Source organism: Thamnophis elegans, chromosome 2 (genome assembly GCF_009769535.1).
Source record: "Thamnophis elegans isolate rThaEle1 chromosome 2, rThaEle1.pri, whole genome shotgun sequence".
Taxonomy (NCBI): domain Eukaryota; kingdom Metazoa; phylum Chordata; class Lepidosauria; order Squamata; family Colubridae; genus Thamnophis; species Thamnophis elegans.
In genome coordinates this window covers 38,786,849-38,811,968 of record NC_045542.1, presented here as the reverse complement: position 1 = coordinate 38,811,968, position 25,120 = coordinate 38,786,849, and the positions used below count along the sequence as shown (strand labels likewise).

Sequence of the window (25,120 nt, the reverse complement as noted above, 5' to 3'; positions counted from 1 at the left end):
TCATACAAATATATTCTTGAGGAAAAAACCAATTAGAATGTAAAATGAACATTTGAAATTATTTTTACCAAAATGTTTGCAAGTGCAATATTTTTATCATTGCCATCACTCATTCTTCTATGTTTTCATCACTGTTTATGCTTTTTCCAGAGAACTATGAAGCAATTATTTCTTCCAAGCATGTAAACCCTACTGATGTCAAACATCTGCTTTGTCCCTACAATTAAAGGTATTAAGAGTGAAACCAATGCATTTAATTTTATATTTCTCTCTCTCTCTCTCTCAAACATATACATACTTGCCTTCAAAAGGTTTACACGCATACATATTTTTAAAAATCAAGTTGCTTATATATCCTGGTATAAAATGTAAGTTATTTACTTCAACACAATCTCATTGAAAAGTAAACACATCCCTGCAGTCCTATTTCAGTATAAGTATTCGAGCTTATCCATAGAGAAGATGCTTTTTTTCCCTTAGCAACAGAAACATCTCCTGTTAAATAGGGAGATGCTCTGGGGAGCATTTCCATTTCAGAAAGACTCCCAGGAACTCAAGGCCGGGGAGAAAAAAACCCTAAACAGCAATTTATGTAGAAGTCAAGAATACAGGAAATTTTATTTACAGTCACTAGATAGTAGATGTTAACTGGATTGTTTATATTCATTCACTAAATGCAATGATTGTTGTGGCTTCCACTGACTCAGAGGATTTTGACACCAAGGAGCAGGTAGACTTCATCTAAGTAAGTCTTGGCCAGCAATCATACAGAATAGGAAAATAGAACAAGAGCTGGAGTGTATGGCTAGTCTAAGATCATAGCAGTTGCAGAATCTCAATGCATCTCCTTGCCAGTTCACCATTGTGGACTCTATTAACAGCAATCACTAACCTCATTAGCAGCAACTAAGTAATCAATCCTGTCAAACTGGCGGCCTGTGGGCTGGATATGTCACATGAAGGCCATACCCACCATGCCTCCGCAAAGGCAAAAAATATCGTGATACGTCACGATCTGGTCCGTGATGTGAGTTTGACACCCATACTCTAATTTCTTCAAATTCCACTTTTCTGGCCCAAGACCAGTTGAAAACCCATCAACTATGTTTAGACCACTGGACTGTAATGTCCGCAAGGTGCTTTAGATTTGGCTATAGAAACCTACTGCAGGCAAGCTCTCCAGGGACTTTCTTTGTACTGTACATACATTTGTACACATATCGTTCTTGCCTCAGCCTGAATTTGTGTAATACTAAGTAAAACTTACTGCAAGCTATTCCTCTGCATTTGCATGTGACTGGCAAAGAGCAAAGAGAATCACATCATTACCAAAATATGTATTTCTTTGTTATATTTAAGTTCTCACTAATATATAGGTACACATACACACAGGTTTGTTTCCTGTCCTGTCCTCAAGTTAGCAGGAAAGTCTCTCATAGCAATCCTCTTCCTCAATGGTCAGGAACAAGAGTAGCAGTTTCTACCTTCACACAAAGGCAGCAATTAACTATCATATTTTTTGGAGTATAAGACGCATCAGTATAAGGTACACCAAGGTTTTGAAGAGGCAAATTTTTTTTAAAAAAAGGCTTTGCACTCTGCAAACCTCCCAAAAACTGTCTGTTTTTCACAAAAACGGGCCCGTTTTTTGTCCAAAAACAGGCATGAATAGCCTTTTAAGAAGCTTGTAGAGTGCTCCGGGGGGGGGCAAAAATGAGCAAAAAACAGCCCATTTTTCACAAAAATGGGCTCCGTTTTTTCTCAAAAAAGGACATGCATAGCCTTTAGGAGGCTTATAGAGTGCTCCTGGGGCTGGGGGGGGGACAAAAGTGAGCAAAAAAATGACCCATTTTTCACTCATGTCTATCCTTCCCAGCCCCCAGGAGCACTCTCCAAGGCTCCTAAAGGTTATGCACAGCCATTTTGGTGAAGGGGTGCGGTTTTGGGAGGCAAAAAATGCTGTATTCAGTGTATAAGATGCACCCAGATTTTAGCCTCTTTTTTGAGGGAAAAAGGTGTGTCTTATACTCTGAAAAATATGGTATGGCTGCCACTGCTGCTATCAAAGGCAGTGTTGATGCTGTCCAGTAACCATGGAAATAAGGTAATATACAGTGTACAGAAAGGAGCACAGAAAATGTTCCTGAGGGGGAGAAGAAAGTGACACAGAAAGAATTTGCTTTCCTGATCCTAACTCTCTCAAAAGCAGCAGCTGCTTGGCCTGGGTACTTAACAGCAAATGAAGGAGGTAGGAACATGAGTAGAAATTATTGATGAAAATTAGTGGAAGATGTTTTACAAGTCAATACTTCTTTGAATATAAAAAAGAGAAAAGTTGCTGTCTAGAAAAGGTTTCTATATCTAGCCAAAGCAGAAATTGCAAGGGAGCGCAAAGTCCCACGTTTGAACATGTTGGTCCTGCAATGGTCCTGCAATTTCCTGGCTTCCTGAACATTTCTCTTCTATACACCATAGAATGTTTCCAATTAAATCTTTATTATGGACCAGAACAAACATAGAATGTTTGAATGGGAGTTTCTTTGGTTTCATGGAAAATACCACTTTCTTGCTGGATCATCTTGATTCTATTTTAGCTCACAGCAAAATAGGTTTGCTGTGAGAGAGAAACCTTTGCTATGACTACGCAGGTTTGAATAAATAATTAAGGATATAGAAATCAAACAAACAAATAAAATATTGTTTGCAAAACTTTAAACATTACTTTAAACGTTGCTTTGAGATGAGCAGCATATAAATTTAATTCATAAATAAATGGGCGACCTGAGGGCTGGAGCAAGGAGAATGTGAAAATGAGCACTAAATTTATAATGGTACCAAGTATTAAGTTACATTTATTAATGCTATTTCAGCTACATGAATGTTGTTGCAAAATAAAAACAACCACATATCACACTTTCAATGGAAGAAAGTAAGATAACAAATCATATTAATTTAGCTTATGTATCTGAAGATTTTAAAAAATAAAGAACAAAAAATAAATGTTTCAATTAATTTAATTTATTTAGGACATATTCTACATGACTAGTTAGTATATAACTAAAAAATAACAAAATATTCTGAAGAACATCTTGCAGAAGTCAAAAGTCTAACAGTTTAGAATCAGGAAGAAAATATTTTTTTACAAACAGTAACACTTTCTCGAAGTAACTGATGCTAAGATGTTGATCTTGTCAATCCTATGTTACATAAGGTTATAAATAAATGCATTTCTAAGTCACATTTCTCTGCTCTGTGTAAGATACCGAACTTTTCAATCAGCATTACAAAAAGCAGCTTTTTCTCTTTATTAAAGCAAAAATCCCAATGTGTTTTAGAAAGGTTAATAGATGTGTCCCTGCCCTTTAGAGATGACATAAAATGTATTGTGAAGAAGAAAACATATGTATTTATATAGGCTTTCATGCATGTAAATAGAGAAAACAAGTTCTCTACACCTGCTCCCTCATTATTCTAGAAATAGCCTCCTGCTTGCTTAGATGTTCTTCCAAAAAGGCAACAGTACATTTTAACAAAGCAGCCACTTTGAGGAGATAAAATTCAATTTCAAATTCAAATTTAATGAATTTATATGCCGCCCAATCCCGAAGGACTCCGGGTGGCATACAGAATACAATTCTAAAAAGGATAAAAATTAAAAGTAGGGAAGAGAAACAGATTAAAAAAGAAGCACGTCATGCACTCAATCTAGGCGGGGCCGGACCTCAATCATGAGGTCAACAGCCCCAGGCCTGCCGGAAAAACCAGGTTTTAGTAGGCCGAGAGAGTGGGAAGGGTCCAGATCTCTGGGGGTAGATCGTTCCATAGGGTCGGAACAGCTACAGAGAAGGCCCTCCCCTGAGGAGTCGCCAGCCGGCATTGTCCGGTCGACGGCACCCGGAGAAGGCCCATCCTGTGAGATCTTATCGGCCGTTGGGAGGTATGTGGCAGAAACCGGTCTCGCAGATATCCGGGTCCTAGGCCATGTAGGGCTTTAAAGGTGATAACCAGAAAATGTAATGCGAGTTCTCAAAAGTGCAAAAACTCAAAATGTTCTCAAAAATATGAAAACACAAACTGGAAACTTCAGTTTTGTCAACAGATGTTCATTTAATCTAAAGTCAATGATACATTTCTGGGTGGAATGCTGTACAGTTCTATATTCTCTCTCCCACCTCCTTTTCATTATCTACATGAAACCATGAGTGATGTCATCTGCCAGTTTGGAGTTCAGTATCATCAGTATGCTGTGGGTATAGAACACAGCAGCCTGTGTTCTGGTGTAGAAGTCACCATTCCAGAATAAAACCTTATTTTATAATTGCACCACTAGTTGCACCACCTGTAAGGCCCTATAACAGTGATGGCGAATCTTTTCGGCACCAAAACAGAATGCGTACATGTGCGTATGTGCACACACCAGAGTGCCAGAAACCCATGATGGCCAGCTGTTCTTCAGATTTTTGGCACTCCAGCGCGTATGCATGTGCTGGAAACCAGAAGAGCAGCTGGCGACAGGGCACATGCTCACAGAGAGGGCTCTGCGTGCCACATTTGGCACACGTGCCATAGGTTTGACATCACGGCCCTATATATACAACATGACACTGGGTTATATTGCAGACTGTCTTGCTCTATAGGATTTTCATGGTTGCAGTCTTTGAAAGACAGCCTACATAAGACCACTACACAAAAACTGTGACAACTGTAGATATACATCTTCTGTGATTGCTTCAGTATTTTGGAATACACTGCCTCCAGACGTCTTAAGAATTTCACGCCTGGAATTCAGAAAGGCATTAAAACACTTACTTGGCACGTACATGATTATTCCATGGCTTTTTTAAATCATAATTTTTATGAAAAAAATTATGATTTAAAAAAGCCATGGAATAATCATGTACGTTTATGAAAAAAAATATTAGTTATTAGTTAGTTATTTTACTAAGATGTTTTATGTCAATGTTTTAGGATTGCCACTTCTCAACAATTAACCTTAATATACTCAGTTATGGCCTGACAATCTAGTTCTGTAATTATTTGTACTATCAAAGTATCTGCAAAAGCCAGACTGCTTGTGCATAATTATTTTAACACTATTTTACTATGTATGGAACTGACAGGGTTTTTTTTTAAGACGTAACTCTTAGATCCACATCAACATAAAAAAGTTCTAAACACTTTCTTAAAAGAAAACCTGATACAGACTAAAGAAAAGAGACTGATTGTCTGCTTGCAATTATCTGAATCCTGCACTGGTTAAATACATTGTCCTGAATTGCTAAACGAGCTCTTTCATCTGTATCAAGGTCTAATACCTATGTACATTAATTAAAGGTGTGTAGTCATTTACCACAAACAACTAGTACTAACACCCTATGATATAATTATAAAAAGTGCTTACATTCATGCTGAACATTTCAATTAAGAAATAAGATTCTTGTAAAATCACAAAGCTGCAACAGAACTGTCTGTATCAGAATTGGGCAGGTCTACATTTGGGAACGATATGTGGCTTTGGCTTTATTTTACACATTCATTAGTATCCCCAATTCTCTCTCTTTCTTATTCTATTCCACATTCCAGATCTAAAGCGATGGTTTGTTAAATAAGCCGCACAAGCACATTGCAGAGAGATAAAAACCATAATTTACAAATACTGGAGTTCATCCAGTGTTTGAACTCAGACTCTGTGTCACCAAAATGAAGGAAAATAAAGCAAGAGGCACATGCATATACTCAAAGTTCAAGCATAATTTCCTTGCTAAAGTAGTGTACTGCCCTTAATAAAGATGTTTTAACTCCTGCATTCCATCTTTTGAGCACTCCCCCCAGCCGCGTCTCCCGCTATTCTGGAAAGCCAGAGCAGTCAAACTTCAGTAGAACTAGAAACCAGAGTGACAGGGTTGGAGCAGGGTCCCACTTTTGCTGCCTTCACAAAGGACATTTTTCTTCCAAGGGATTTCATGGTTTTCCTAACATATATTTTTCCTGAAAGGAGAAAAGCTCTACAGTAGTGTTATACTGGTAGTCCTGCAGTTAAATCCACTTAGCAATTGTTCAAAGGTACGACTGTACTGAAAAATTATGACAAGTCCTCAAAATTTCAGCCACCACAGCATCCTGTCATCACACAATAAAAATTGAGACTAGCCAGCGTATATGGTCACCTCCACTCACTTGTACGCTCTAGCACAGTGATGGCAAACCATTTTTGGCTGCCGTGCCAAAAGCGGGGGGAGTACAGGGGGGTTGCGCGCCAGCGTGCCATACCCATAATGCTATGTATGCATGCACTTAAGCATGCACACATGCGCGCAATCAGCGACACCACCACCATCACACCCGCTTTTGCCACGATTTTTTTCACCTTCCCCAGGCTCCAGAGGCTTTCTAGCAGCCTGGGGAGGGCGAATACAGCCTCCCTTGTCCCAGGTGCTCTCCAGAAGCCTCAGAAGCTTCTTGAAGCCTCCAGAGGGCAAAAAACGGACTTACGGGGAACCCGTAAGTTCGGGAATGGTGACTTCTGGTTTGTCCGTAGGGCCGATTTTTGACCTCCGGAGCCTTTAGCCTTCTGAAGCCTCCGGAGGGCAAAAAACAGCCTCAAAAGAAGGCCGGTCAGCTGGCCAGCGCGCGCATGCGCACTGGCCAATGACATGACAACGCCTCACATGCCCTGACAAATGGCTCCATGTGCCACCTGTGGCACGTTTGCCATAGTTTTGCCATCACGGCCCTTGCACTCAGCAGTGACACCACCCCACACAGCCCTTATCATTTGTCCTTAGTACATGCTCATGGCACTCGCCTGCTCATAGCTCTCACCCACCAGTCTGCTTGTCTGGTACTCCTTTCTCCTCCCATGCTGCAATCATGTGAGGTTCTCACATAATGACCTGTGCAGTCCTAGGTTTACATTGGCAACCAGGACTGCCAGAGCTTCCATCACTAAGTAATGTGGCTGTAAAGAGTGACATCACATTAATGTTTTTATAACATCAACCCAAAATATGACAATACAGAATGGAATGGAAGCCATAATTAAACAGAAAAACAAAAAGGTTCTAAAAACCCAGTTTACATACAACAAAGCAACTGTTCAAAAGTAGTTTATAACCATGAAAATAATACAACCACAGTTGCATTGTACAGTTCAACTTGTACAAAAATAACTTGTTATCTGTGCCACTCAGAGTTCAAAATCAGTTTCTTACAGTATGTTTAAACTTCGGTTGCTGAGAACAAAAATAAGAAATTCACTCATTTTGTGGGTAGGTAGCATTCAGAAAAGGTGGAGTTCAGAGATTACTTTCCTCTTTCTCAAAATAAACTGTTTCTATCATCAGTTTTCATATGTTCTGAAATTGCTGAAAACCTGTTGATGCTAAGACTATATTTACTCAATGTGTTTCCACTAATGACAGTAACAATTTAACTGAATTTAAGTAAACTTTGAGAAAATGTATTCAATATGATTTAGACGAAATTACATTACATGTTTCGTTAATTGGTTTTATATCCTACCTTCTGTACAATTACAAAAGTATCAGTGACTCTGAGCAGCTAACACTGCATAACAGCATAATTTATAATAAGCATCAATAAACAATCCTATTAAAAAACTATAGTGGCAGCCATGATCAAAGCTCAATAAACAATAAATTTAACAATAACAATAAAACAATAATCACAGCCTCCAAATAGCCTCCTGGGACTAAATTCATGTTTTTAGAGCAGTTAATATTGGGGGTAATGATGCTCGAGTTTGCAGGCAATTTGGAAGAAAATATCCATATCTAGAACCCACTAGTTGTCAATCCATGGGGCTTTTCCTGTCAGACCTTATGGAATCAACAGAAATAAGATAAGAGCTGCAGTTCCACAGATATTAATAAATTCAATATAAGCTACTCCAGATCATGGAAGCAGAGGTATAACATGTATATACTAAGGTGTATCGTAACTTCCTACACCACTGTGCTCTGAACTAGCTGCACCTTTTAAATGTTCTTTAGGGGTAGTCCTATTATGATAATATACTCAGAAAATTATTTAAGACAAGAGTGATCCTAAGCAGTGCTTTCAGATGCAGTAAATGATATAACTGGCATACTACATGTTGTGCAAAGGCCCTCCTGGTCATAGCAGCCATTTGTTCTTTAAACAGAACAACAGAATAACAGAGTTGGAAGGGACCTTGGAGGTCTTCTAGTCCAACCCCCTGCTCAAGCAGGAGATCCTATCCATTTTAGACAAATGGTTGTCCAATCTCTTCTTAAAAACCTCCACTGTTGGAGCACCCACAACTTCTGGAGGAAAGTCATTCCACTGATTAATTGTTCTAACTGTCAGAATTTTTTTAGTTCTAGGTTCATTCTCTCTTTGGTTAGTTTCCATCCATTGCTTCCTTGTCCTGCCTTCAGGTGAGCCATGAGTTCAGGAGAACCTTCAAACTACACACTACTGCTGCCTGGAGTAGTGTAACCTCATCCAGAACTAAAAATAAAATAACGTTAAATCCAAGAGGATCTAAAACTCACAAACACTCAGTTTTGCTAGGATTGAGCTGAGCCCATTTCTTTCTAATGCTGTTCCCACAGCATCACTTGGTCAGTGCTTTACAAAGATGTAAAGCAAGGTGTCATCAGTACTAATCTTTCATCTCAGACCACTAAATTATCTCACTCAATGGCTTTATGTAGATTTTAAAAAAAAAAACTGTTATTTTTTTAAAATAGCATATCATTTTCTTAAAGTGTCAGTTATCGTAGTGAACTAGGTGTCTTACTCCACATCTAATACCATATCTGCTGTCAAAATTAGCCTCAGAAACTATGTTTAATTCATAACCTTATCTATTTTATTTGCCTTAAAACAGACAATTAACAGACAATTATAAAAGCAAAATGTGTTACCTCCTTTTCATGTATTCGGAACAATGCTTGTTCATCTCGAGAAGTGCTGTTTTTCCCCAAACCTAACTTGGGTGACATCTATTATAAAAAAACAATATTTTGCATTTAATACCAGTGTTAACACAGAGAAAAAATATTATAAGAAGACAACCGAATCCAGGTGAACACTACATACCAATGAGAGGGACATAGGTTTCTCACGTAAATATCTAGGATTTTCAAGCTGAAAAAGATGCATTAAAAGAGGTTTAATATGAAGACTTTCTGAACAGATAAAGTCTAGAGGAAGATGTTTAAAGGGTTTGTGCTTAGTTTATGATAGAGACATATTTTAAAAAATCTCATACTAAACTCATGAAACCAACAGCTTAGCTTTAAGAGTCATAGTCTCTCCAGCAAATCTTCACAAAGTTACTGTGAAGTAAAGAGAAAAAGTGAGATATAAATGGAATGAAAAAAGCTTATATTTAAGAGAGAAGGGAGGGAGGGGAGGAGGGAAAGAGGGGGGAGAGAGAATGAATGAATGAATGAATGAATGAATGAATGAATGAATGAATGAACAAACAAACAAACAAACAAACAAACAAATGACAATATGGGAAATTGAAGCAGGTTATGATATCCTAAAGAATATTTTGAGAAGCAACATTTTAACTTTTATGTCTTTATCTAATTTTTCTCAGGATTTTCTTATCCTTCAACTCACACTGTTAAACAGACAACATCTCTGTGGTACAAACTGAAAGTCTATGAATAGTTCATAGCGAGTATATCTATCAGCTCATAGAACTATTCTTTTTACATCTTTGTTAAACAGCCTAATAATTTTATTTAAACACCAAACCCACTGTTTCATTTGTTGAAACAGTACAATTATGCAAATAGACATTGATGCAATTAACACCATTAACATCTACAAAATGTTTACTTATATGTTATTTTTAAAATGTAGTAAATTAGCAATTCTGGATGGTTTCCAATATATACAGACAAATGTTATATAGAGACAAAAACAAAACCATTCCCAATGCTATTGCCTGAGATGTCAATGTGTAGCTGATTCATTTCATCTTTCACTATATCAAGGTTTTTCATGTTCATGCTCCTTGGTTTCACATTACTGTTAATTCTGACTTTTTAGTTTTCAGGTTTTGTTTTTCAATGTAGCAACATCAGCAACTAGATATCCCAAATATATTAATCTAGCTGCATCACAAATATTATTTGTTCACTACATTTCAATTCTCAGCTTTTCCTCAATATTTGAACGCCAACCCCCTTTTTTTAGCGCTGACATGTCATGTTACAGAAATCAATTAACCTGACTGCAGTTGTCACTTATGAGTGTATTGCCTATAGACGTAGACTTTGTTAGGACAAATATAATGAAGCATGGGACTCATTTATACAAAACACAGCTGGTTTAAAATGCTATAGTTATATAAATGTAAGAGAAATATATATGTATTTGAATAATAATTGCATTAGGTAGCTATTTACTTATTTCTTTTTATTTACTGTGAGTTTTATATGCTACCCATCTCACCAAGCTACTCTCTAGGCAGCTTAAAACAAGTAAAAGGAACAGAATAAAACATTAAAATATTACAATAACAATTATTACCATTGAAATTAACTTTAAAATCGACAAAAATGGTTAGAAAGTGAGCAAGGTACTTTGGGTGGAAGTACAGAATTTTAATCTATTAACCACTCTCCAGTATGACACATCCCAATTGACAGAGCCAGGATTTCAGGTCCTTTGGGAAAGCCAAGATGATCGGTGCAGATCTATATACAGAATTGTAACTATTTTCAGTTAAAATGATACGGAATATTATTTTTCTGGTTACATTTATTCACTTTTTTTTTTAAATCACACTTTCTATATTTTTTTCTTTAACAATGAATGCATTCTTATCTTAGTAGGATTTTTTCCATTTCTTTGTTATTATTTTAAAAGTAATAAAGGATAAATAAATTAATAAATTAAAAATGTTTCAGAAAGTAATTATAATAGCAAAAACCCATCGACTTTCAGGAAAAATATCATGATGGATAATGTAATAAAGCTTCATTAAATTTTCCCTTGGAATTATTTTTAAAAACATGCATAATATTGATTTTTAAAAATGTATTTATTTTTACCCTATGGGCAGATTTTATGTTTTATTTATTATTTACATAATTTATATTCTGCTCAATTTTAAATACTCAAGGAAGCTCATTTAAAACATTATAAATATCCTAAAACAGTCAATTTAAAACAACAAATATAATTAAAATATAATTAGAAATTGGAAACAACCCACTAGAGTAACTTAGACCCCAGAAGCAAAGAATTTTTACCACCTTTCTGAATTTTAAAAGTGGAAGGGTAATCCTGCCTTGGGGGATTAGAATACTAGAGAGTGAGAGAGATATTGCAAACAAACAAGCAAACACTGATTCGGCAGTTGTGACTCTTAAAAGTCTCACACCATCATTTCCTGGACTAACTACATAGGACAGGTAGATTGTTTTTGGAAGAGAGTGTTCCCTAATAACATAGGTCCTAGTCATGTAAAATTATATTGAACTGCACACATAAGCATACCAACTAATGCAAAGCCTACACTATAGAAGTAACACTGCCAAAAAGATTGTCACTTGCCAGCAGGGTGACTGCCAGATTCTCCATAAGCTTAAGATTCCAGGTAGTCTTCAAAGGCAGCCCCAAGCTGAATACATTTCAACAATCCCATCTCAACATAACCATGATTCTTGCAAGAACATCCCATTCCAAAGGGAGTGTAACTGGCACAGCATTAGACAAAGTCTCCCTCCCCTGTCCACAATTTCTAGTTTCTGTTCAAGAAGCAGTTGTGAATCCAGTAGAACATATAAGTCATAAACCCACTAGGAGGAGCACCATCCAGAGCCTGCATAGGGCCAACACCACAACTAATATATGATATCTTCTACATAAACAGCACCCACCAATACTGAAAAATCTTTAACCAAAAAAAAGGGAAACTTGTTTCTTTTAGCAAAACTTTGCTAGAGTATACTTCCCGTACTTAAATTACCATAATAATGTATTGTTTGTAAAGAAAAAAACCCAGAAATACCAGTTAAGGTTAAATATTATTTTCTTAATATATTTTTTTAAAAAAATAAAGGTGAATATTTGTAGCTCAGGGCTGAAATGAAGGATCTTTCTGTTCTCTGAGCTTGGTTGTTTTCTTGCAAGATGTTTTATTAGTAGGTAACATCATCAGTGCCAGCAAGCACTCCTCATTTTAGAAAATACAATGAACTACTCCATTCATAACTGAATTATGTTCAAATAGAATCATTACATTCAAGCTAAAAGTCTAAAGCAGGAGTTGTAACTTTTTTATGCTACCTAGCTCTGAGGATGTTGCATGTTTAAACTTGGATGGGACACTTCCCCATTCAAGAATAGGGCACAATCTGCAGGTCTTCTGGGACTCATGCCGCCTGATGAGCAGGAAGGCTATTGCATAACTTTAACTTAATACACCAATTGTACTCTTTCTTAGATAGAGAAGCCTTTAAGACAATCATTCTCAACCAGGTCTTTTCAGCTTGATATCTGCATTCTACAAGAGGCTATTGTTGAAAACACCCAAAAGCTTCAACTGGTCCAGAATGAGGCAACATGGGCATGTAACACTTCTGCTCCATAAGTGAATTGGTTGGAAGCTTGTTTCCAAGTGTGATTCAAGTTGCTTGTTATTACTCATGGCATAGGATCCAACTACCCAAGAGACTAACTCTCCTAGTATCCAGTCCAACAAGCATGGAAAGTTCTGGGTTCCTTTGATTAAACAATACCACCTACTGAGATCCCAAAACCACATTCTAACAGCACTTGCCCTCTGAAATGAGGTTCCCTCAAAGATCCAGGTGGCTACTATCCTATTGGAAGTTCATAGGACCTTGAAGACCTGGCTCTTTATCCAGCTTTTGGGTAGAATAACCTTTTGAAGAGTGTTTGTATGTCTGTTGCTATCTGGTTTTCCCATCTATATTTCTTACTGATGCACTATTATTTGATATTTTTAAGATTTGTTAAGCTGTCTGTCAGTAGAAAAATCCAAGTAATTTTATCAACAAACTGACTGCAGAGGCAGAGACAATACCATCTACCAAACCATTTATTTGGCATTAGGCTATGTAGCACTTCAGGTTTGAAAGCAAAGAGATGCTTTAGAGTTCATAGGGCTACAAACGTAGAACCTTTCTGAAACTTCTTAAATAGTTGTGCCAATTCCTGAAATGACATAACTATTTGATAGGAGCAAAAACAGTTATTTTCTGAGGGACAAAACCCTCCCCACATACAAACATAGCCTCCCATCATATGAAACACATGAAAGTAACAAAAATCCATCATCCTATATCTTTCCAATCTTATATGATATTATCCACAACTCTCCGCAGTTCCACTGACCTTTTAATTTCCTGTTCCCATCATCTAACAAACACTTTTCTTACATGGGTTTTGAAAGAGATTAAATATATTTGATGTACGAATAGCTACTAGTCATGACGGTTATATACAACCTCCAAAATAAATCACAGTGTATCTCTGAATACCAGATGGTGAAATACAGAAAGAAATCTGTTGCTGTACATCTTGCTGATGGATTTCCTAGAAACACTTAGTTGGACTCCGTGGAAAATAAAGTTTGGGATTCTTAAATATCTTTAAAAACACCAAGATTTATTTTTTCTTTAAAAACACCAAGATTTATTTTAGTTTCTTTCCAACTCATTTTAGAATATCATATGCAAAGTCATGCCACATACTGAATGCAGGGATTACAATGATTAACATTTTGAAATAAAAAAGGAAAAACAGAATTTACCCCAAGATTCCAACTGTTGAGACGAGCTTCAAAGTCACTGTCATCAAAAGAAGTTTTTCTTCTATAACAATCTCCCTGAAACATTCAATTTTTAGGTAAAATGTTTTAATGCAAATATGGAAAACTGGAAAATTAGGAGAAAACATGTGTATTATATACAAATTGCTGTACATAATGCTATGTAATTTCTTAATACAAATCAGCAATTATTTCCACATAAATAGTAGTAATGGCAGGGGAGAATTAATTTAGCATATGAAAGCCTCTTTGGGGAACCTTTGCATCAGGAAATTGTTTATAAAGGCACTGTAGGAAATGGGAGAAAATTCTGGGAATTTAGTCAATTAAGTTGAGGAAAGCTGTATAATTTTCAGAGCTCTTTGTCTTTTCATACCATTTTATTTATTAAGCTATGACATTTGATGCAGGATAAATTATTCAAAACACATCTTCAAATGACTATTGTTAAGAAGAGGCCAAAAAGGCTTAAATACTTTAAAGTTGACCGTAGTGTTGAAAAATATATGCTATCTGTTTCCCATATTCTTTGTTGGGCCCAACTCAATTTTTTTTTTTTTGCAAAAAAACTGTTGTAGTTTAAGACATATTGCAATATGCTATTCTATGCTATGCTATGCTATACACACACACACACACACACACAAACAAACACATTTTTTATATCAGTTCTGCCTTTTTTCTGTTTTAACTTCTTGGGTGTTACTGAAATGCGGGACTCAATATACCTCTTTTTGCATTTTGAAACTTAAAGAAAACTGGCTACTGCAAATATGGAAAATCCTTACCCTTGTATTTGATGGAAAGGTCTCATCTTCTGACAAACGAGGAGGACTCGTAGAATGTGACCTTAAGGCTAGTTTTCCATTACAGGTAAATTGTTCCCTGTAATAAATATCAATAAACAGAACATACTGAAACATCTGTCTTCTCAACAGTTCCTTAATAACAGTTTCTTTATATTTCTATCTTGCTTTCTACCTCAATACTACTATATGCATTTTCCAAAGGCACAGAAATGGAACAATTAAAACAATCATCATAATAAACCAACAAGATGAGGCAAGTAAAAATTGTACCAATCAGCTTTGATCTCCTAACCCTTTTGAAAAGCAGCTCGTCTATTATAGCTTATATTTGCTTCCTAAAAAGTATACAAGTGGTCCTCACATTAGCAACTGCCCCCACAAAAGCTTCTTAAGACTGTGGAGTTCCATTGGTTGCACACATACCTGTGGTCACATGACCACATTTTGGCTGCTTGGTAACCAAATCACTTTTATGGCTGGTTTGAGTGGTCCAAGGTCATATAACCATACAACTTTATAACTTGTTTGCCAGTTTTTGACCTTTCCAAAAAAAAGGGCCCATATAATTACATGGATTTGCTTAACAACCACTATGTTTACTTAACAACCGCTGCAAAAAAACTCATACATCAGGTACAGTCATGTTGGTACTTCAACTTATGACCATCATGACTTATGATAGAAATTCCAGACTCCATTATATTGGTAAATCAAGGATTCCCTATATTCTCATTTTAGCAACAGTCAACAAATTACAAATTTTATGCACAAAATGGAGAACACAATATTCAAAAAAGGAGAAAGGAAATATAAATACTTACTAGAGCTTCGAGAATGTTAAATCATACTTCACCAAACCCAAAGAGGGAGCCTTTTTCCATTTTAATTATAGTAAAACCTATGGTGAAAAATCTATTTTGTTCTAGAGAAGAAAATAGTCCTAGAGAACATAGAAGCCAGTACATTCTTTCTTTTATAGAACATAGATCCTTGAGTTAATCTAAAAAAGAGCTGGTGTAATAATGAATTTTGAATAATAAGATAAATTAACATATCATTTTTCTATCTTTCTTTTCAGTCAACCAAAAATTAACATTGCCCTTTCTTTCTTTTTCATCACATTATTTTACTTACCAAATTTGTTCTTTTAGAAAAATATAGCTACCATTTTTAATGGTTTCATAATTAAGAATGTTAACGTAACAGTAACGGTTCCCCTCACACATATGTGTTAGTCGTTCCCGACTCTAGGGGGTGGTGCTCATCTCCATTTCAAAGCCAAAGAGTCAGCGCTGTCGGAAGACGTCTTTGTGGTCATGTGGCCGGCATGACTAAACGCCGAAGGCGCACAGAACGCTATTACCTTCCCACCAAAAGTGGCTCCTATTTTTCTACTTGCATTTTTACTTGTTTTCGAACTGCTACGTTGGCAGAAGCTGGGACAAGTAATGGGAGCTCACTCTGTTACATGGCACTAGGGATTCAAACAACCGAACTGCCGATCTTTCTAATCGACAAGTTCAGCGTCTTAGCCACTGAGTCACCGCATCCCTCAATTACCCTATCTTAATATCAGCTAAGTTATCCCAGTTTCAAAATAGCAAGTCTGGTTTTCATAATCAAGGAAAATAGAACTATTAAAAGTTTTTAGAACTACTGTATTTTAGTAGTTTTCAGCTTTCTATTTTAAAAAAACCTCAACATTTTATAAGAAAGGAAGAAGACTGTAAGCAAACCTTCCATATAGTTGAATAATAGATGAAACATGAAATCTGCTTAAAAATTAAACATTCTTAAATTATTAAACATTCTATTTTTCTAATTCTTAAACACATTAGTTACAAGTATGTATAGTACATTTCATTTTCATAGCACATTGTTACCAACAGTTCTAATTGCTACAATTACAAGTTTTCCTTACTTTATGATACAGTGGTGGGTTACTAGTTTGCGTGTATGTGTGTGTGTGTGTGCGCGCGCGCATGCACGTAACACTTCTTCGCATACGGATGGGCAGAGCCTCCCACCGCTGCCACTACCAGTTCGCCCAATCCAGGGTGAACTGGCAAAAAGCCACCTCTGTTATAATAGGGCTATATACAGTACCAGAGAAAAAAGTGGTTTGAAGGGCATGGTGTTAAAGTCTTATACTTAAGCTCTCAGAATAACAGATTGACATATTTGGACGGGATCTTGGAGGTCCTCTATTCCAATTCCCTGCTCAAGTGATCATTCCAGCAGTGAGAAAGGATCAAACAACAGAGAGATCAGAAATTAACCTGTTTTTGTAGCATGCCTATTGCTACCAGTTCCAGGCTGTAATGTGACTGCTTTGTTTTTAAAATACACAAGAAAATAAGTAGGCAGTTGAGCATTCCGAAGGATGAGCATTTAGGAGGCAAACAAACACTGAAGATATTAAATTGATTATAATTGTCTCTTTCTAGCTGGAAAACACAATTGTGGTCATTTGATTTCCAACAGTGCTTAGTGGGAGTTGCAGATCCTAATTAGGGTTATTAAGCAAGGACTATTTATAATACATTAAAAGCTCGTTCTATGGCTGAGGACTTCTTATCTGTTGTAGGTGCAATATTATATCTCCAACTTTGTTTCTAACATCAATGATGTCTTTTTCCTTTTTAGTAAGGGAGTTGGACAAAATGTTGATAACCACTTTAACTCCATAATAATAGTGCAGGAACAGACTGGTAAATATAATTGGTAATGCACAACATGATAGTAAATGCCTGAGCAAGGGCAAAGAGGGAGTTTGCTGAAGAAATGTTTAAGCATTTTTGACAAGAAAATTTGGCATATTTCCAAAATTTTGATACAAATGGGCTATTGACACAAATCACATAATAGTGACTTTTTTTCATAAAGTGAATTTTAGGTGAAAATAATCAAATGCCTAAGTAAATTGGCATAAAGCAAGAAAAATCTGTAGTTTTTTATCTACACTATTCAATTAGTGTCTTTCTATTGAGCTGATTATACAATTGCTAGAATTTTGCTACATGTTTAGTCATTTAATATATTTTTAAATTATTTTAACTGTGGTTTTTTTCTAATGTGACAACTAAAGAGACCTTGAAAATACACATCTCAGATATGAGATCTGTTATGTGGAGTTTTCCAATATAGAATTTATTATTTTGGCTAATAAAATTAAATAGATAAGAAGTTCTTTATTTTAAGCTTGAGGTTTGGTTCTGTAAACACATGTAGAAAGCCTAACCCTGCTTACTAGATTCAGTTCTTTGTTTACTGATGTTACTTATCTCCCCAAAAGTTTTATACCAAATGGGGATAACTGTATCATGTAATCACCACAAAGGAAAAATGACCTTTAAACCATATGCTGGATCTTCTGTTTCTTATTGCAATAATAACCTGTACATTTTTAAGATTGTTCCTTTTGATTGTTCTAAATAGTTAAATATTAATTTTTAAAATTGATATAAGGCTGTATTGCTGAAGTTCTAATACTGGTATTTCTATTACCCAAAAGAGACATTAGTTTACATCACCTATGTATTTTTTATTAAGAATATTACAATATTATATTACTATACAGATATTGTATTCTATAAAGGTTGTATTCTCGCAAAAAAATTTAGCCAAACAGATTAAGGAATTAAACAAGCATCCTATGTTAAAGCTATGTATTTACTGTGCCAAATTTGAAGCATTAATTTCAGTGAAAACATTTTCAATCTATGTTAGTCATAGCAGAAAGACCAGACAGAAACACAACCAGATAAGCTAATTCAGTTTTATTGTAAAGCTATATTAACAAAATCTTAATGTACAATTCTCCTGCAGTCACCTTCACAGCCTAAGTTACTTGTTCCACCTACTATGCATATCTGATCATTCTTTAGGCCAGGGGTGTCAAACTCAAGGTCCACGGCCCCTATCCAGTCTGCAAGGTGCTTAGATCTGGCCCGCAGGGCCACCTTGCAAACAGCGAAGGATTAGCCCATGTGGTCTCTGCTAGCAAAAATAAAGCTCGAGCTCCATTTTTGCTGGCAGAGAGTTGCAGGAGGCCGTCCATGCCAAAAATGGACTTTAGGAGGGCAGTGCACAGTCCTCCCAAGCTCCATTTTCACTGGCAGAGGGTTGTAGGAGGCCATCCCAGCTGAAAACGGAGATCAGGAGCCTGTTTTCGCTGGCAGAGCGCTTGGGCCACCACAGGCGCCCCCAACACAAGTGACGTCAAGCTGCCCACGGCCACCCTGGCCACGGCCACCTCACTCGCCCTAAGTCAAACCCAACCCTAATGCAGCCCTCAATGAAATCGAATTAGACACCCTGCCCTAGGCAGCATCTCTTCACCTGGTCTCCTAAAGTCATTTCCACATACCATTACAATCTTTTTTCATTCTAGAAAAATATTTTGGGTGAAAAAAGCATTGATGTGTAAAAAAAAATTATTTGGCTCTAATATAGTGGGAGCTATGTCTACCTAAATAAAACATGCTTTTATTGCAGGAATCTTCATTGTCCTTGCATCTATGAATCCATGACTATGCATTAAATTTTGAAATCTCTTATGAACTCCAGTCTCAGCTTTTAATGAATCAATACTGAAGTCAATGCTAAAATCCCCTTTACTATAAAATTATCTGTGTGGGATTTTTTTTATTGTTCTTAATCTTCAATAAATAACCAGGAACATAAATAAATGTTAAGAGTTACTACTACTTTATCAAATTTCCCATGTATAAATATTTATCTTCCCTATGCTTCAGAATCTTTTGAACCTTGACATTTATGCCAGCTTTGAAAATATATTAATGCATTAACTATGTAACTACATAATTAGATCAATAAGCAACTGTAATATAAAATCATTATGAAGGCTCTCACTTCTTAGTTTAGTATGGTACAGGAATACATTTAATTAGACAAACTCCAATTTTGCATTATAATAAAATAACTTCCAAAATAAATAAGGCAGCTAATATTCCATGTATAAGATCCTATAATAGATATCTTGAGGCCACATAATAAAGGTAGACCTCTAGTTACAATCATTTGTTCAGTAACTGTTTACAATTATGGCAATGCTGAATAAAGGGATGTAAATTCTAGCCTTTGCAGCACTTCCGCAGTTACATAAACAAAATTCAGGTGCCTGACAATCGGCTCATATTTATGAACAGTTGAAGCATTCTGCAATTATTTGATCTCCATTTGCAATCTTCTCTACCAGTTTCCCCCAAAGCAAAATCAATGGGAAGCTGGCAAGGAAGATCATAACCCTGTGCACCCTTTGCACAGCCACCCTGTGATTATACACACACTCGAACACCATGCCCTCATTCCATGGCCTTCCTCCGATTACATGTTACTCTATGGCCTCTTTCCAAAGCCTCGCTAAAATTGCACACATGCATGCATGTGATATGTGCCCTCTTTCCTCGATTTTCCTGTGATCGTATATATATGTGCACACTTACCCCGCATCATTTTTTTACGATCATCCTGGGATGGCACACAGAAACCCTATGCCCTCATTTCCCAGACTTTGTGAACTTGTGTGATACCAAGTACCCCTTGTCCTACTTGTATGTATTTTGTACCGGACTTTCCATGCCCTATCCCGTCCCCATTCCTTATGTTCCTTAACTGGGACTCCCTCTATTTCCTGCTTAATGACCAGCATGTCTTATACTACAACAGCAACTGAAGCAATGTGGTTATATGACACTTGCGCTTTACAACCACATCATTAGAAACAGTAATTGTGGTTCCAATTGCAGATGTAACCTGAGGACTACCTGTAGCAGCAAATCATTATTTAAACATGTAGATTAGGACATGTTTAGTCTTAATCTACATATTTAAAAGATCATTGCAAGTTAATTGAAACATATAGCTTTGGATTATTTTCCTGAATAAATGGACAATTACAATGCTTTGATCCATTTCTTTAATTCAGTTCTGTTTATTTACTTTAAGAACTCGTGTGGAAAGATCATGTTTTAACACATATTTATGCAAAAATATTGAAAATTTTAACATGTACATAAATTTTTAAGAACCACTGTACATGTTATTTACAATCATAAACCTATAAAAACTATTTATAAACAATTGCAGTGTAAGAACATAGGAAAACAGAGTGTATCAGACCAAAAAATCTGGTACACAAATATAATCATGTTGTTTTGAGGGGGGACGGTTCTTAACTTCTACAGGTCATATTGGAACCAGATTTGTGTGATGGCTAAGGCACTAGGATCAAAACTAGGAGCCTGATAGTTCTAGTCAAGTATAGGGACAAAGTCAGCAATGTTACCATGGGCAAGTCACATTCTCCCAGCCCTACGAAGAAGGCAATGGCAAACCACTTCTGAAATCTTGCCAAGAAAACTGAAGGCACTTGCCCAGGAAATTGCCGGGAGCCAAGACTAACTCAAAGCCACCCAAAAAAGATTACATTTTATTTTTATCCCATCTTTATTATTTTTCTAAGTAACTCAAGCTAGTGGACTTACTTCTAATACTTCTCCCTACAACCACAGCTCTTTAAAGTGAGTTTAGTTGTATGTGCATATGTATATGATATAGGACCTATAGGGCCTCTCCTGCCACTCAAAAGGGCTGCCTCTGTCCCCAGGGGCCAACACCTCCCAGGATCTGCTACATGATGCTTACCTTCAGGCAGTGTTCTCTTCCTGTTTACCAGCCCCTCTGGCCTATCTGAGGCTGTGCCAGGTCACATGGGGCCTTTACTCTTGAAGCAACTTCAGAGAATGTTCTTCCACAGCCTCCAAAAACTCTGCGAAAACACTCTTTGTTCTTTCACGATTTTTGAAGATTCTGGAGGCCATGTAGAAAACAGCTCATGCCCCATTCTTGTGCTGCCTCTGTAGCCTCTAAAAATCACGCAAGAGTGAGGCCTGCTTTTGGGAATAGTTGTCATCAAGTGATGGTGAATACAGATGTGTCACCCAAAATGTTGTACCATATCACCTTTGATACATGACATAGGTTCGGCATCACTGAGCTACCTTATCTAAACCTAAACAAGCATTTCACTGTCACTACCCATTTTTCCTACATGGTAAATTAAATTTATTTAAATATTAAAAGCTAAATTATAGGATGTGTATACACATAAAACTTGATATTTTTGTAGGTAAAGAGATCTATGCTTCCATCATATTTTAGTATATACAAAAAGAACAAAATAATCCTAAAAGGACTATTTAACGTCTTATTTCAGCAACTGGCCTCCTAATTTGGAAGCTGCTTAGAGTGGAGTCCTTAGAGAGCAATCAAAATTTCAGTTAGAGATCATCATCATAAATTATTGTGAAGTAGTCCATTGTGCACGAGTTCTGATGCCAAGAGTTATTTTTCAATATAAAGTAATGTTGAACTAAGTTTATTTACAAGTCAATTTTCTTTAGCTGGTTATATATTTACTACTTATACTGTTATCTACTATTTTTCAGGAGCTCGGCTGGCATAGATATTAGAGTAATCAAATGCTTTGTATTTAAAGACAAAAAGATACTTTGGAGCAGCTAGAGGGGCAAACACAGCATTTTTCCTTCTTAAACCACAATGTTTTCTTGGCACTGTATAGGGGCAAAAGTAATTAAAAATAGTGCTGTTAAATGTACATTAGATTCTCAAGTGGTCTCCCACCTAGATCTTAACCAAATCGAGGCTTACTAAGCTTCAGAAAGTAGCTACGTTATAACTCAAGAGACCACAGGAGTTTAAGAATTCTTTAAAAGCTAAATACAAAATATTTTTTGTATTTACTTTTGTACTAACAAAAGACTAACTACTACCCTTCAGCCTACATGATATTTCTGGCATCTAGTCACTATAACACTCTGAATGATTTATTATAAAACTATCAAAAAAGAAAGACAGCAGCATAAAGAGGGAAAGTAATCTCCAGTTACATCCAACATATATTGCTACAGTTGTGCACACCTTGAAAATGACCTCATATGAGTACCCAACATACATTTTTAAAGCATGCACAACGTTAATTTATCAACAGGGGAAAGGCAAGGGGTATCAGACTGATGCATTATATAGCAGTATTGTCATGCAAGTTCTCCCCCATTTTTTAAGTTCATTACCACGTCACAAGCATGCCCACAAAGCAGTGATGGGCAAGCATGAGCAACTTTACGTCTTGTGGACTTCAACTCCCAAAATACCTGAACCAGCCATCATGCCAGCCACCCCTGCCACAAAGGATGGAGTTTACAATGTAATATTGCATTTGTCAATAACCACTGCTCACATTTATTCACATTCACATTTATTCAAAGCTCAAAATAACTTTTTTTTTGGGGGGGGGGATTTTGACATGGAATCAATATATGCTAGAAATTCATAGTCTACTTTCAACTTTCCTCATAGGTACCAAGACAACAGTAAGAGAAAGTAATAACCATTTAATAATATAAATGATGTACCTCTCCAAAAGTGCATATACAGACCAAATGTCTTTTTTTAAAGAAAAGGGTATTTTTAAAGATCATATAAGGAAAAATACTCAGCTTTTTATATCAGACAATAAAAGAGTTTACCAATGAGAAGTCATTATAAAGAAAATACTGCTATATACTTCATGAGCAATCACACCCATGTCCAACCAAACCACATTAGGATGTCATAATTTGACTGCAATGCATGGGAAAGACAGATGTAATTCAGTTTCTTTTCAATAATCTAAAATTCAGGTATATTGGTATTAGGGTAACATAATATCATTCAGGCTAGAACCCTTCTAGCTTTTGTTCTGATTTTCTGTATTACTAGGAGTGGCCATCTATACATTTTCACTGCTGTCAAGAAATTATTAGGGGGGAATTACAAGTACATCATTCTAAAAAGAACAATAAGTGACATGGGGGGGGGAATGCCCTCCTGATTACAGACTGCTATATTTCCATCAATCTCAGCTGTCAATTCCTACAGAGACATGTGATCAAATGTAGAACAGGCATTGTCACAAACACAATAGAAAGAAGAGCAATAAAGAGAAATAAAAGATAGGTTATAATTCTAGTCTGCCAAAACAATCAACTTCTGGTATGAAACATAGCTTGGATTGATTAGAAGTCTTTTTTTACTATCTATAAATCACTATTTGTTTTCAGCAAATCATTCCAGCTAGAAAGGAAATGGATATCAATGCACCCTCAGAAAACTCAGAGAGCACAAAGAAGTCTTTTACTCTGTTCTACAGTACACCACCACCATCTGCTGTTGATTTCAACATCTTACATAAGAAACAAGTAATAATAGCTAGCTGCCCTGAACCTTTTTTTACTGATTTAATTTCAGCAAACTATTAAAGTTCATTAAAGAAAGATTTAAACATACCCTTTTGCTTTATTTTTTTTTAAAAAAACCAAATGCCCATACAAAAAGAGAAATGTGAAAGATACAGCTGATATATCCTCAAAAGGCAGAAGCTTAGATCCTCCCAAAAGAAAAATGAACAAAGTGAGCATCAATTTGTTTTCAAATAGACCTAGTCTTTGAACAACAAAAGTATTTGAAGGTTCAAATTTAATATAGTCTATCAATTTTACACTGCAGTTACAGACCCCTAAAACATATAAAATGAAGTACCAGTGTCCATCACTTTTGTGCCATAATGAGGCAGTATGTTTCACAACTAGTTATTTTAATTTGTATTAGAATTTAGGAGTTTATCTTTCTCTCTGCCTCATAAAAACATCTATCTTTGCATTATCAAAGTGACTGTAGGTTCTGGGAAGAAACAATTACATGTATTAATTTCACTGAGGCAGTTTAATATTTTTTTTTGAATGCTCATATTCCATGGAGCTTCCACTGAGCTACACAACTATTAAATTTAAATTAATAATTGGACAAGAGAAAATTATTCCCTGCCCTTCTTGTTCCTAAAACACTAATCTTTCAGCATCGGAAAGACAAAAGAAAAAATATGTACTTTATTTATGTAATTGTTGCTTCACATTTTCCATTTGTTGTTTTCTATCATTTAGTTCGTTACGCATTGCTTCTAATAGTTTCTACATGTGCCTCCAAAAAAATACTGGCAAGCTTTTGAAAAAGGGTTCACCAAGCACTGATCCTCATTTTCAATTTCTCTATACGATTTTAAAGTATGATGTACAATTCTATGTCATTCCAAAATATGTACATGGGGCTTTAAGGCCCATAAAAACGTCCGGTTTTCACAAAACTTGTGAACTTGTAACATGACCTCAGTTGTTCATTATCTGTTCCACAATCAGGCCCTGGACATACCTTTACCGTTATAACTGAGCTCTTCCACCTCTTTGCACAATAATATAGTTAATTCTATGTTTGTGTGCTCCATCTGGTGATATTTAGGTATGTAGGCATTGCTTTGTTGTTTGAAGGCAGTAATGAAGAAACCATTCCATTAAAAAAAAACTGGTTAAATTGTTCTCTTTCATTTGTTTCCTCGGCCATACAATCTGACTATATTTCCCTTCTT

General features: G+C 36.1%; 1 protein-coding gene across 4 annotated transcripts in view; it reads right to left on the bottom strand.

Annotated features, from left to right (window-relative positions):
• The window catches only part of CEP112 (centrosomal protein 112), a 277,780-nt gene that overhangs the window by 237,354 nt on the left and 15,306 nt on the right, over positions 1-25,120 (bottom strand). For 3 of the 4 annotated variants that reach the window (XM_032211002.1, XM_032211004.1, XM_032211001.1), the window contains exons 5-8: positions 14,596-14,692; positions 13,790-13,864; positions 9,088-9,135; positions 8,913-8,990 (exon numbers count right to left, since the gene is read on the bottom strand). In XM_032211002.1, coding sequence (XP_032066893.1) covers positions 8,913-8,990; positions 9,088-9,135; positions 13,790-13,864; positions 14,596-14,692 — 298 coding nt within the window. The remainder of the gene's footprint in view (positions 1-8,912; positions 8,991-9,087; positions 9,136-13,789; positions 13,865-14,595; positions 14,693-25,120) is intronic. The other variant, XM_032211003.1, reaches the window with a different exon arrangement.